The sequence below is a fragment of the Gymnoscopelus microlampas genome, assembly GCF_963454915.1.
Source record: "Gymnoscopelus microlampas genome assembly, chromosome: 7".
Lineage (NCBI taxonomy): Eukaryota > Metazoa > Chordata > Actinopteri > Myctophiformes > Myctophidae > Gymnoscopelus > Gymnoscopelus microlampas.
This window is the reverse complement of record NC_139944.1, coordinates 16,018,778-16,031,647: the sequence shown is the minus strand read 5'-3', so window position 1 is coordinate 16,031,647 and position 12,870 is coordinate 16,018,778. Positions and strand designations below refer to the sequence as shown.

At 42.2% G+C, this 12,870-nt stretch overlaps 1 protein-coding gene across 1 annotated transcript; it reads right to left on the bottom strand.

Moving 5' to 3' along the window:
• Nucleotides 1-2,199: 2,199 nt before the first annotated feature.
• Nucleotides 2,200-10,953, bottom strand: cstf1 (cleavage stimulation factor, 3' pre-RNA, subunit 1). Its single transcript, XM_084061527.1, has 7 exons — nt 10,898-10,953; nt 9,584-9,787; nt 8,120-8,397; nt 7,623-7,820; nt 6,462-6,634; nt 5,644-5,861; nt 2,200-4,361 (listed from the first exon to the last, which is right to left on the bottom strand). Exons 2-7 carry the CDS (start codon nt 9,750-9,752, stop codon nt 4,102-4,104), a joined length of 1,296 nt encoding a protein of 431 aa, XP_083917653.1. The 5' UTR covers nt 9,753-9,787; nt 10,898-10,953; the 3' UTR covers nt 2,200-4,101.
• Nucleotides 10,954-12,870: the final 1,917 nt, after the last annotated feature.

The window sequence follows — 12,870 nt, the reverse complement described above, 5'->3', positions numbered from 1 at the left end:
ACCACCGCAAAACCCACAATCTCTGTTGAGCTTTAACGTGAATCTAGTGCTGTAGATCCCCTCTTTTCATGACTTCTCAGAAAGCAGAAGTTCATACACTGGTAACTTTACCAACACATTTCATTTGTATTATTTGGTAGAGCTTTTATTTTCATTTGTTCTTCAACCACTTCCCCTTTTCCCCCATACATGTAATTACTGACTTAAGTCATTTTGAGGCTGATCTATTCCAATGTTTCTCAAGTACTCCATGGCATAACTACAGGCGGTCTGTGGGAAAATGTTTTCAAATCTTTACAGAAATGTATTGTACCTTTGTGTTAAATGTAATATCCAAAAGATATGTAAATAATATTTCATGAGTGAGTCCATAAGACGATCTTTGAACTAATAGGCGTAGGGGGAAAAAGATTTCTATGAATTGACTGTTAAGGCTTGACGTGCACTGAAAATAGCCGATGTACAAGCTCAGACCACGTCACTTTCGGTGCGCGCAACTACAGTATAAATCTTTCTTTAAGATAAGATAATTTTTGTTCAATATTAATACAAAAAATAACAGAACTAATAGAAGTGTGTTATTATGCCTTCTCATAGTATTGTTGTGGGAAGGTGAGATGGGGTCGCCCTTTAGGATTGTTGGAAGCACGGCTCAAAAAAGGCTGAGAACCACTGATCTATTGGGCAGGTTTGGGGGAGTTGGGGGGGGGGGGGTCTGTGTTTGAATGCTTGAATTCTTCCAACTTCTTCTACCGTTGTTGGGACAACATGGACGGGCCGGTGTCTGGGAGACCAGGGCTGGTGTGAGGGAGACCAGGGCCTCTGGCTGGGAGACCTGGGCTGGAGTCTGCGTCTCGCCTGGGCCAGCAGTGTGATCATTTCATCTTTCTGCATCAATACATTTGTTGTTAGACCCTCGTACTTGGCCATGCAACGCTTGCAACTGTACTTTCGTGTGCTTTTTTTTGCAAACTGCTAATAAAGTATTCAATCAATAAATCTGACTGCTGAGCGGACGGGTCTGAGTGACCGGTGCTCAAGTCAAGGTGAGCGACTGATCGGGGGATTCAACATGAGCGAATAGTGAGCGTGACAACAGCCCCCTGGAGCATGTAGCGGCATTTCCCCCCGCTCAGCTCCGCTCACATGCTCTGACGTGAACAATAACCACAGGTAGTTGGTCCACTTTGCAACATCCACTGTGGTTTTAAAGCATCCGTTTTGCTGAAATACACGTACCCCCTAGTCGTCTGGCCTGGCAGTGTGATCAATTCATCTTTCTACATCGATACATTTGTTGTTAGACCCTCGTACTTGGCCATGCAATGCTTTTGAGTTTATCATTTGTGCACCGTCGCTGTCAGGTGGTTAAAAATGTATAAAAAACACAGAAAGACGTAACCATTTTCTATCCTGTTTCCCTATTTTGAGCATGTCCTTCAGCTATAGGCAAACATTAAAAAAGTAAAAATAAGCTCACACTGCATTGTGATCTGCTATTTTTGCACGTCAGTGTCATACAGTATGATGAAGTATAAAATATGGCATTTATTTATTAAGAAAAATAACATAAGATAAAACAGAGATACAGGTTTCTTCCCAACAGCAGTGATATATATTATATAGCTTTGGTAAGTAATCGAGTAATCAACTAAAGGATGAGTCCTCTTGACTATGGGAAAGTTTAGCTATATTTGTACATAGGTGAACCAGAGCATGTGAGCGGAGCGGAGTGGGACGATATTTAACGTAGCGGGGAGTGGGTTTGTAGGACCGCCTGCCACTCCAAGCCATTGGCTTTCTTGGGTTTAAAATCCTCTTAGTAGACCTAGAACCTGTTGATTAATCATTAACCCACAGGATTTAATGTTGTCCGTCTTATTAAAAAAGACAATGCCTACATAAAAAGGAAACTTGGATGCCGTGTTTTGCATCAGTTTCTCTCCCTCTATAGGCCTACTCTTAACACTGATGGGGACACATTTGTGCCAAAAGAGAAACCGAAAGTGTTTCTGATACGCAGCAAAATAACTTTCTTTCTTAATTTATTTTGGCTTTATTTGGTCAACATGAGCGAATAGTGAGCGTGACAACAGACCAACAATAACCACTTTGCAACATCCACTGTGGTTTTAAAGCATCCGTTTTGCTGAAATACACGTCTGGTTATGAGTAGACAGTAGGAAATGACCATGTGAATGAAAATAGAGCAGGGATTTTCTTTAAAACCCGTTTAATACAAATCTGAACACAAAAATTTGATCAACAGAATATAAAAGTGGAAAAAAAACAAATCACATCTGCTCTTAAGTCGATTTTCCAAATATATATGAGCATCTTCACAGACCAGACTGAATAAGACAACTTGCTTTATCATTATTTTTACTAAACAAAGTGGAAGTGATCAAAACAATTAATGGGAGGCTACAAATTCTCTCCCTACAACTATATTTGAAGAAATGGCGCCCTCTGTCTTTGATGTAGCAGTGGTTCACATACTCACCTTGTCTTACAGGCCAAAATTATTCAAAGGAAAAGTTAAGTTGTTGAGTTATATCAAAAGGCTGACATTACACAGTAAAATCCTCGATGCCATTTGTACACTCAAGAGTTAAAGGAAGGGTAAGTGATATGTTTTGGTTAAAACAAAAAGTTGTTTGTGAAAAGGTTAAAGCACTATATTCTGATAGTAATCATTGCTATAGAGTGTTTAAGTGTTTGTTTGTCTCTCCAGCTCTTTAATAAACAGAAAATACATTTTCAGATAGGTGACAAAATCTCAGCCAGACAATCAGGAGAGAGTACCCATTTATCAGCTTCATTTTTATATTGTTCCAGTTCCAATTTTGTCTGCTCATTTCTTAGTGTCATCACTTCCAATTTTAATCTGTATCCTGACTGAGTTGTCCATCCTGATTGGATAAAATTGGTATCCCGACCTGAAAATGCTTTGTCTGTGTAATACAGAGGTGGAGAGACATGGAGACTCCTGTTACTGAACAAACACTCTATAGCAATGAGTACTATCAGAATATAGCTATTTAACACGTATTTGAACCAAAGAAAATCACGTACCCTACCTTTAAATTAAATGAATGAATAAACGATTATTTTAACCAATTGAGAGGATGTTAATATAACTAGTACATGTTGTGCAGTGGAAGGAAGTGGTCGCCCTACTCTTTCATTGAGACATTTTAGACCCTAGTGTCAGGGCAGTCTGCACTCAGTAGTAGGAAGGTTCAAATCACAGCAGGTTGGACATAATAAATGTCACGGATTGCAGCTTTAGAGATTATGGACAGTTGCAAGTTTTGTGACGCATGGTAGGTGTAGTACACTGGTTCACAAAGTGGGGTCCGGGGACCCCCAGGGGTCCTTGGGGTGGTCCGAGGGGTTCCCCAGCTAAATTTGTAAAAATAACATCAAAATCAGTTTAACCACTTGAACCCTTTATAATGCACATGGGATAATTGAAAAAGGCAGATCGAAGCGACACGTGGTGAGCTTGTAGATCTGCTAAGTTCAAAGAAACTTGAAAAAAAAAATTGGGAGAATATTTGTTTTAACATTTTAACAACTCAAATCTTGTATGGGAATCCCGGGCCACAAGATCCTTTCAGATGGGGGAACTGCAGCCAAATACATATTAATCTGGGGGTCTACTACAACCCGCGGTTGTAGTAGACCCCCAGATTAATACTAAAACCCCCGGTTGTAGTAGACAGGTGTCCCCGGATGGTTATCTGGGGTTTGGTGGGTGGGTGGGGGGGGGGGGGTTGGGGGTGGAAGGGATATCAGTCCGTGGTGGTGGGTGGGATATGGTTGGGATCCGGAACCGAAGAAACCGGATCCAACATCGAGGAAAGGGAATTGGTTCCATCACATTTGGAACCGCTTCCAGAACCGATTTTATCACACTGTCAGAGCTGGTACGGTATATGGACTGCTGTCTGCTGTACAATTACGATACCGGTGGTTCTCAAACTTTTTAAATTTCAAGGACCACCATAACTCTGAGAGTGTACAAATGGAACCAAGTGGACCCCGTGAGGGTCCACTTGGTTCCATTTGTACACCCCTGGGGGGGGGGGGACCCCCTCAGTCGGTGGTGGTGCGTCGGTACCAGAAGCGGGCCCTGAAGTCGTCGCTGCAGGTCATGAAGCCGGGGTTGGTGGGCGAGTGGACGATGCAGCGGACGATGTTGTTGTGTCCCAGGCTGAGCAGGTTCTTCCTCTCGGCGGAGCGGCTGTCCCAGCAGCACAGCGAGATGGTGCGCTCGTCGGGCAGCAGCACGTAGTCCTCCGTGTGGTTGAACACGCCCTGCGTGCGGTGCATCTGGCGCCCGCTTAGACCCGCGCCTACAACCACAAAGCGGCAATGCACGTCATTGCAAGTGGCGTTTGGTGGATTCTAACGTTGACCGGGCCAGAACCGGGCCAGGGGGGGGGGGGGGGACCGGTTTGACGGCTAAACTGGTTTCCTAATGGCCACTCATTAACAATTCGGCCGAATGCAAATGAGCCCCATTTGAAAACAAAGGCGACTTTCTGTGGTCGGCTACAACAGAATAGGGTGAGGGGCTGCTAATGTTGATTTTTAGTTTTTTTCCCCTGGCGGATCTTGCCCCTACACAGGGGCAAGCTGGGTCTACAGACCGGGCCATGGCCTCGTTGGCCCCAATGACGATACGCGCCTGGTTATTGACCTGAGGCAGATTCTACAAATGCCCTCTAAATCAGTAGTTCTCATACTTTTTTGTAATTCAAAATGATTCAAGATTTTTAAAACACTTTCAAGATTTTTTCAAAAATGTACAAGCTCACAGCGTGGCACAAAGTGACACGCTGTGAGCTTGTGAGCTGTGAGCATCTGATATTTTTGAATAGGCGATGCTAAAATCTAAAATGACACAGATGCTTTCCCGGTTTTAATGGGTTAAGACACTGAACCAGTTTCAACTTGGCGTCATTTGGGCATGTCATGAAATGAGAACGTTTTGGAAAGTGATGGAAGAACACAGGCAAGTGACTAACAGTATAAGAAAGCTTATTATGTTACAAGCCTACCTACTACTCTTTCAACCTTTAGTTGGACAAGGTCTATGCATAGCTGCCCTGAAACATATTCAACCAGTTTGTTTATTCTCTGTAATATTACAGCACATGATGTGGACGGTGTAGCTTGTACATATATGTATCACTCATCCATCCCAACTACTTCACGTTCTTTTTGGCAAGCGACACCCCTGCATGATCGAGTAGATAAATTATGCTTTTTGAAACTATGGACACTTGGACAGCACAGAGTGCAGTGCATCTGTGTTTGAAAAAAGCGTGAAGGCTACTCAGCTGATTAGTTGGGTGGTGCACACTCACGTAAACAGTCACGCACGTGTATTAAATTATGACCGGTTAATTAACACCTAGCCAGACTAATAAAATGTTGTCGGTCACGTTGGCCGGCCAGGAAAATGCCTAGCTGCAACCCTGGTGTTGGCACTGCTGTTGTATCCTACTGACCAGTTGACCAGGTTAGTGTGAACAAATGCTTCCTCATTGGTGTACTTGACCAGGTTAGTGTGAACAAATGCTTCCTCATTGGTGTACTTGACCAGGTTAGTGTGAACGAATGCTTCCTCACCAGTGTACTTGACCAGGGTGCGGCCGGTGGAGATCTCCCATAGCTTCACCACGGAGTCCTTGCCGCTGGACAGGATGTATTTGGAGTTCTTGGAGAAGATGGCGGAGCAGACCTCCGCCCCGTCGTGGGCCTTGTCGAAGGTGGTGACGCAGCGGTTGGACACGCCGTCCCACAGCTTGATGCTGCCGTCCTTGCTGCACGTCACGTAGCTGTTGGCACTGTGGTTGTAGCGGAAAAAAAAAACATTTTAGTAAACCTAAATAAAAATAAAAATTATGCTTTACGAAAAAACAATAACTTAATGAAACTGTATTGTGTTTACGAAACTAACTAAACGTAAGAGTGGAAATGTCCTTGGATTTAGTCTTTGTCAATTTATTCCAAGTATTTTGGTTGTATGTTAAATCTGTACAACTGGTTTTAACTATGAATACATTATTTAACTTTTTTTTTCTCTGATCTTTTCTCACCCATGACAAATATTACCAAATATTATGATACAAAACAAAAACTAGTGAAAAAAACTACTGAAACTAGTCAAACCTAAACAAAAGCTAAGCATTTTCTCAAAATAAAAATGAAACTAGCAAACCTGCTTTAAAAAGGAATTAAAACTAAACTGAAATTGATAAACAAAGAGTCAAAACGAAAAAAAAAATGAACAATAAAGCCTAATTTACGCTCGCATGTTGAAAATAGTCCATCTACAAGATCACAAAACGTGTCGCATCTGCAACGTGGTTGTGAGCAGCTAGATCGGCTATTTTCGCAGCGTAATACCGTCGCACAACAAAGTATGACATATGGGGCAAAATAACCTGGGGTTGTAGCCCACTCCGCTGATGGTGTCGGTGTGCTGGTCCAGGGGGTTGCAGGACACGAAGCACTGGAAGGTGTTGACGTCGTACAGACGCAGCGTGGGGTGCTGGGTGCCCACCAGCAGGAAGTCCCCCGACGGGTGGAAGGAGATGGAGCGCAGCATCTCTGCTTCCTGGAATCAATAATACATGTTAATGAATAAGGACCGAGTTAGACTTATCTTCCTGGAAGCACTCATGCAAATGCATGAGGACGGGGTTAGACCACTGGTTCTAAACCTGTAGGCCGGGACCCACTGGTGGACCGTGAGGATATTGCAAGTGGGCCCCCAAATAATTGGCAAAACACTTAAGATTGATCCATGGATCCAAGCCGGAACACGATCGATTGATCTATGATCACTAAATTAAACTAAATCTGAAAATGCATGCGGCCCACCCATCTGACCACTTAACACGATGGGTGGGTCGCCAACGCTTTCGACATTTTCAAGTGATCCAGAAAAGGCTGAGAACCACTGGAATAGAGGAAGACAGACAGAACAGTTCATTCAGAATAGTCATTCAGATAGGAGTCCAAACGTGAATATTCTTGTTACGCCAAATCAGTAAAGTCCAGAGCAGGGGTCTTCAATAGGGGGTCCGGGACCCCTAGGAGGTCCTCAGAGTCACTACAGGGGGGCCGCCAAATCTTTGTGTGATAGAATATATTTTTTTACATTAACCACTTGAACCCTAGCATCCATATTCTGAGGAGAACGTTGGCCAAAAATAGCAGATCGACAAGCTCACAACGCCTCACGCTGCGAGGCGATGTGAGCTTGTAGATCAGCTATTTTAGATCGGTTTAGTGTAGAGGGAAAAAAGCAGGCTAAGTACAGAGTGAAAGGTCAAGTTTACTAAATATTGACGGTTTAAGTGGTTAAAGGTCTGAAAATACACCATACACTGATGACAGTGCTTAAGTCTATTATGAAATCTATGAAAAAGTTTAAACTGCAACACAATTCTATACAATATGTAATGGGGGTCCCTGCTTCATCTCTCTCAGCTAAGGGGTCCTAGGCCTGAAAAACATTGAAGACCGCTGGTCTAGAGCTTGTAGACGGATATTTTTGGCGGCATTGTCACCCACAGTTGGATTAATGTGTTCCAGCTGACCTGTACGTGTTTAAAGGCTCTCTTGGCAGAGGGTTTGGAGTAGTCAAACAGCTTGAGGGTGTAGTCTCGTGAGCCAGAGGCCAGGATCTGTTCGGTGGGGTGGAAGGCCAGGCAGGTGACCTCGTCCACGTGGTCGTACAGTGTGCGGATCACCGGGTGGTTCTCCATGTTCTGCTGAGCCGTCTCGTTCATCATCACCTAACGGAGAAAAACAGCACCAACACATCACTGCTTTGATTTAACCCATTAAGACCTGAGGCAGATTCTACAAATGTCTTCTAAAAACCTATGTTGCTATATTAGTGGTGCTAAAAAAAAAATATGTCAAGGACCCCCAAAATTATATGTATTGGTCGCCGAACCCATCTCAAAATATTTTGTTCCAGGGACCCCTAGAAGTAAAGATTTTTTTAATAAAAAAAAAGCTTATATTAGATATTGCAAGTTGGCCCCTAAATGATTGGTAAAACGGTTCTAACAGCTCTATCAAGTCCTACCTCGATGGGCATGGCGCTCTTGGCCAGCATGCGCTCCGTGTCCAGAATCTTGATTGAGGCGTCTGCGGAGCCGGTGGCGATGAGCTGGCCGTCGCGGCTGTAGGTGGCGACGCGACACGGCCCTTTATGTGACGTCACGTAGCACGTCTCGTACTCCGACGCCTCCGGCGACATGGACTGGACGTCGGCGTCGAACTCCAGGTCGATTCCCACGCCGGGGGCCACGTTGTCAGAGCGACCGATGGCGTACTGCACCGCAGCGTCGTCGTTTTCCATTCCTGGAAGACATTTTTCCAACGGGACACTTAAAGTCACGGTAGCCTGTGTTCCAATATAGTTATTGGCTGCAAAATCTTGTTAATACTTTTCATTTGTTCAATGTTTATAAAACCCACAGACACACTCAACTTGTAATGGGGGAAAACTAATTATTTCCGTCAGCCAGTTCCGTGTTCTTTTGAACCCAAAGCTTTAGATTTTTCTCTATATATTTCTTCACAAACGAGCGCGAACGAACACTTCAACAGCGACTCTGCTACAGATACGCTGGGTCGCCTTGTAGCTCTATGTCTTTTGCAGCTGCCAGCGCGTGAACACTAGGGCTGTCGCGAATCAAGATTTTATTTGACGATTAATTGTCATAAAAACGATTAGGCCTGTCACAATTATTACGTATAATCGTCTAATCGCAATTATTTGAGATATTCACAATTATTTTTGCATAATCGTCATAATTGTTTCCATGTTGAAAAATGTTCAAACATTTTCAAATATAAAAAAATCAGAAATAGCTGATCTGCAGGTTTACAACCTGTCACTTCATGATGCATTGTAAGCTTGAAGATCAGCTATTTCTGCTATTTTTATATCAATATGTCAAAAATTTATTTTTATTAATAATAATAATTTTCTTACCTAAAAGGCAAACAGAAATTTGTATTAATATGTTCCAATGTTCAACAATGCCAAACACACGATTGAATCGTTAATCGCAATTATTTGAGTGACAATTAACCGCCAACTTAAATGTGTAATCCTGCCCTACAAACGATTGCGATTAACGATTTAATTGTGTTTTTGGCATTGAACATAGGAAAATATGAATAAAATTGTCTTTTAGGTGTCGTAATCAAAAATTGCACAGGGCAGATATGACAAATAGATATACAAATAAATTACTGACCCTACCCCCATTTAATTTTTTAATACTTTCAAACTAATGTAAAAAATAGCTAATCTACAAGCTTACAACACGCCATGAACGTGTTGTAAGCTTGTAGATCTGCTATTTTTGGAAAATGTTTGAAAATGTAATCGCTTTTTTCAACATAGAAAGCAATTATGACGATTATGCAAAATAATGAATCATGAGAAATAATTGCAATCAGTCGATTATGTAATAATTGTGAAAGGCCTGGTGAACACAGCATAAATCAGTGCAGGGAGATGAAGGCAGATCCATACCGGTCTTAGCCAGTTGCATGAGCTGTTCGGACGGCGACACGACGCTGGGCGGTTTGACCTCGTTGATGAGGCTGTTGGCGATGTTGGTGTATCCATCGTACAGCAGCTGGCTGATGATCAGCTTGTACAGGTGCTGCCGGTCCCTCAGTGTGGGCTTGGGGCGGTACATCCCGCTTATGTGGCTCTGTCGCTAACCACTGACAACTGGAACACAACAACAAGCACACACACAATCACACAAGGATTGACAGCTGAGCTGTGGTGCAGTTCGATGCACACAGTAAAACCCTCAGTCAGTGTTTATCCATTTGTAACTATAGTGCAAATTAAGTAACCAAATGGACCCGTTAACAGGTCCATTTGGTTACATTTGCACAACTCTCACACAGAAAAGGCCCATGGATGTTCAGGACACTAAGTAGTAGAGCAATGCACAATGCATGAACACATCCTCCTCATGCACTAAGCCAGTGGTTCTCAACCTGTGGGTCCCCCCTCAACTCCTACATTCCAAGTGCTTGTCAGGGTGGGGGGTCCCAAGTTCAAATATTATTTTTGAGGGTCACGGCCTGAAAAGATTGAGAACCACTTCACTAAGAAACGTAGATGCTATCTGCATCTAAGTCGCAATGCCCTCCATTGACAGGTCATTCATGAAACAAAGTCTTTCTTGACAGGGACAAAGAGGTTAACCCCAGCTGTCCGTTTATCGCTGTTTTGTGTTTAACACAATCAGATGTGGCCTTCTCCTATTCATGAATAGGCTGTCAATGGATTCTTGTATTGCAACTTAGATGCAGATAGCATGATCTAAGTTACCTGTAACTACTGCAGAATATGCAATACCTTATGCATGTCTGCATTTCCATGGTGGTCCCTATAAGGAAGGACCATAAAGGCTTTAGTGTTTTATGTATTTGATCAATAAGGATGCCAACAATTAAGGTCAACCCACTGCAGAGCACTAAGAATTAGTTCTTAATTAGTTGAATTAGTTTAGTTACAACACAACAACGTGTTTCACATTGCCACAAAGTAGCATAGATACTTGTACATGAAATACTATCACATACAATCAGATAAAAACACCTTTAGTAACTCTGGAAGTACATCATAAACAATGAATGGACATTAGCTGCTAACACTTAGCATCCTGCTAACATAGCTGCCTTGCTGCTGGAGCCCCAGGTGCAACAGCAACTGCATTATGATGAATGTGCTTCCTCCTGACGGGTCGCGACATTCATTTTTATCCTTTAAAGTAAAGTATAAGCATGAAAACATAGTTTATTTGACAACAGTAGAGTTACAAACCCCTCTTCTCTGCAAGCGGCCACTTCTTCCCCAATGTGTGCTTTGAGTTCTTCTTCTTTCTGTTTAGGGCAGACTGGACGCTCGTTGGCGTATTGCTGCCTCCCACTGTTGGCGTTAGGTACTGCTCATTGTTTAGACCTGTAGAGCAGTGGTTCTCAACCTTTTTCATGTCAAGGACCCCCCAAAATAATCATTTTTGAACTGGGGACCCCCCAAAATAATCATATTTGAACTGGGGACCCCTAAAATAATCATAATTGAATTGGGGACCCCCTACCCTGACAAGCAGTTTGGAATTGTAGGAGTTAAGGTATTACATTTAGTTTGACTCAGTTCCCACGGATAAATATTGTGTTATTGTGTTATTAAGACTAAATCAGAATGTGCTGTCAAAATTAACACTGGTTGTAACCTGGTAGATGGTGGGAAAAAACAAACAACCCGTAAACTGTTCCTCGTTTGTCTGGGGACCCCCCCCCCCCCTCCAAGGACCCCAGTATAGAACCCCTGAGTATAGAATTGTTTATTGTTTATTAAACAATACAAATAGAATTTGCCTCTGTAATGGCAAATGTGCATAAATTGTAAATGAGTACTAAATAAATAGTAAATAGTAAGCTAATTCGCAACTGTTTGTATAGGCTAGTTGTATATTGCATTAATATTGTGTGGTTGTCACAAATGTGAACTTGAACTTGCTTGTCTCCTGCTTATACAGTCTATGGTCTCCTGGCACAGCATTTGAAAACCACTGGTCTACAGGAACACTCTTTTATTTGTAACGCTGGTAAAAGTACCATGTGTTTTTCTTTTATGTATAAGAAAATCAAATCAAATCAAATCACAGACAGACATGTTACTAAGGGCTCCAGATCAGCTCAGGTGCTGAGGATCAAGGTACAGGCATAAGGGCATCCCCATGGCGATAGTGGGGCATGGAGTCATTGACATAACATTACAAATCGAGAGGACCTAAGGTTATATACAGTGTTACACATGAAATCTATTAGGCCTATTACCACATGCTTCACCACTTCCTTATTTTCAAACGTTGCTTTTGAATTGTTTGCACTTACATCATGACAAACTGCTTGTGCCGGCGATTCCCAAACTGTGGACCAGGACCAAACTGGTGGACCGTGAGGATATTGCAAGTGGCCCCCTCAAAATTATTCAAAATGTTCCAATACTTTAAAGAAAAGAAAAAAATGTCATAAAAAAAAAGTTAGATGTACAAGCTCTCAGCACGGCACAAAATGATGCGCTGTGGGCTTGTAGATCTGGTATTTTTGAATAGCCAACTATAAATGGATAAAGTGGTTAAAATGATTGTGATGCTGTATTAACAAATTTAGCTGGGGACCCCCTGGAACCCACCTGAGATTTTATTTGTGTTTTATCCTGTTGTCCAAAGGATAAAACATTAAAAAAAGCTTGATAGCATTGTGGTTCTTTGAGTGAAATGGCCCCCATTTACACACATTGATTAGCATGTCTGACTGCCAGTGTGGAGTGAACATTAAGTGACAAGACGAGTACTGTGTGCACTACAAAATGTAAAGAAATACAGAATTTGGAAAATGGTAAAAAGCTTTACAAAACCTGTAGCCAGTCATTATGGAATAAACAAAAGTTGAGGGGTACATTTCAGACCATTTCCATGTATTATCATTTTTTTTATTGAGGAACGAAAAAGGCAATTTAACACTGAGGTGCCGACATTGTTTCGGTGCCCACTCCTGTATCCGAACATTGCAGCACTGAGTGACAGTAAGAGATCTTTCTGTGATCTCACAGTGCATGAAGATTTGCATTGACCACTGATTAGTGATTACTTTATTAGTCAAAAGTTAAACAGCACGGAGGTACAGTACAACACTTGGGCTAAAAGGATAACACAAAAAAGTACATTGTATTCAATTCATCAACAGAGCATAACATATTAATTGATTAATGCATGTCATAAAAAATAC

Bases quoted from the DNA above. Each gene is read 5' to 3' on its own strand.
- cstf1 (XM_084061527.1), bottom strand. From the start codon at position 9,752: ATGTACCGCCCCAAGCCCACACTGAGGGACCGGCAGCACCTGTACAAG. The intron at 6,635-7,622 runs GTCAGCTGGAAC...TATTGATTCCAG, and splicing joins GAGCCTTTAAACACGTACAG to GAAGCAGAGATGCTGCGCTC. The intron at 4,362-5,643 runs GTGAGGAAGCAT...TTGTGGTTGTAG, and splicing joins CACCCTGGTCAAGTACACTG to GCGCGGGTCTAAGCGGGCGC.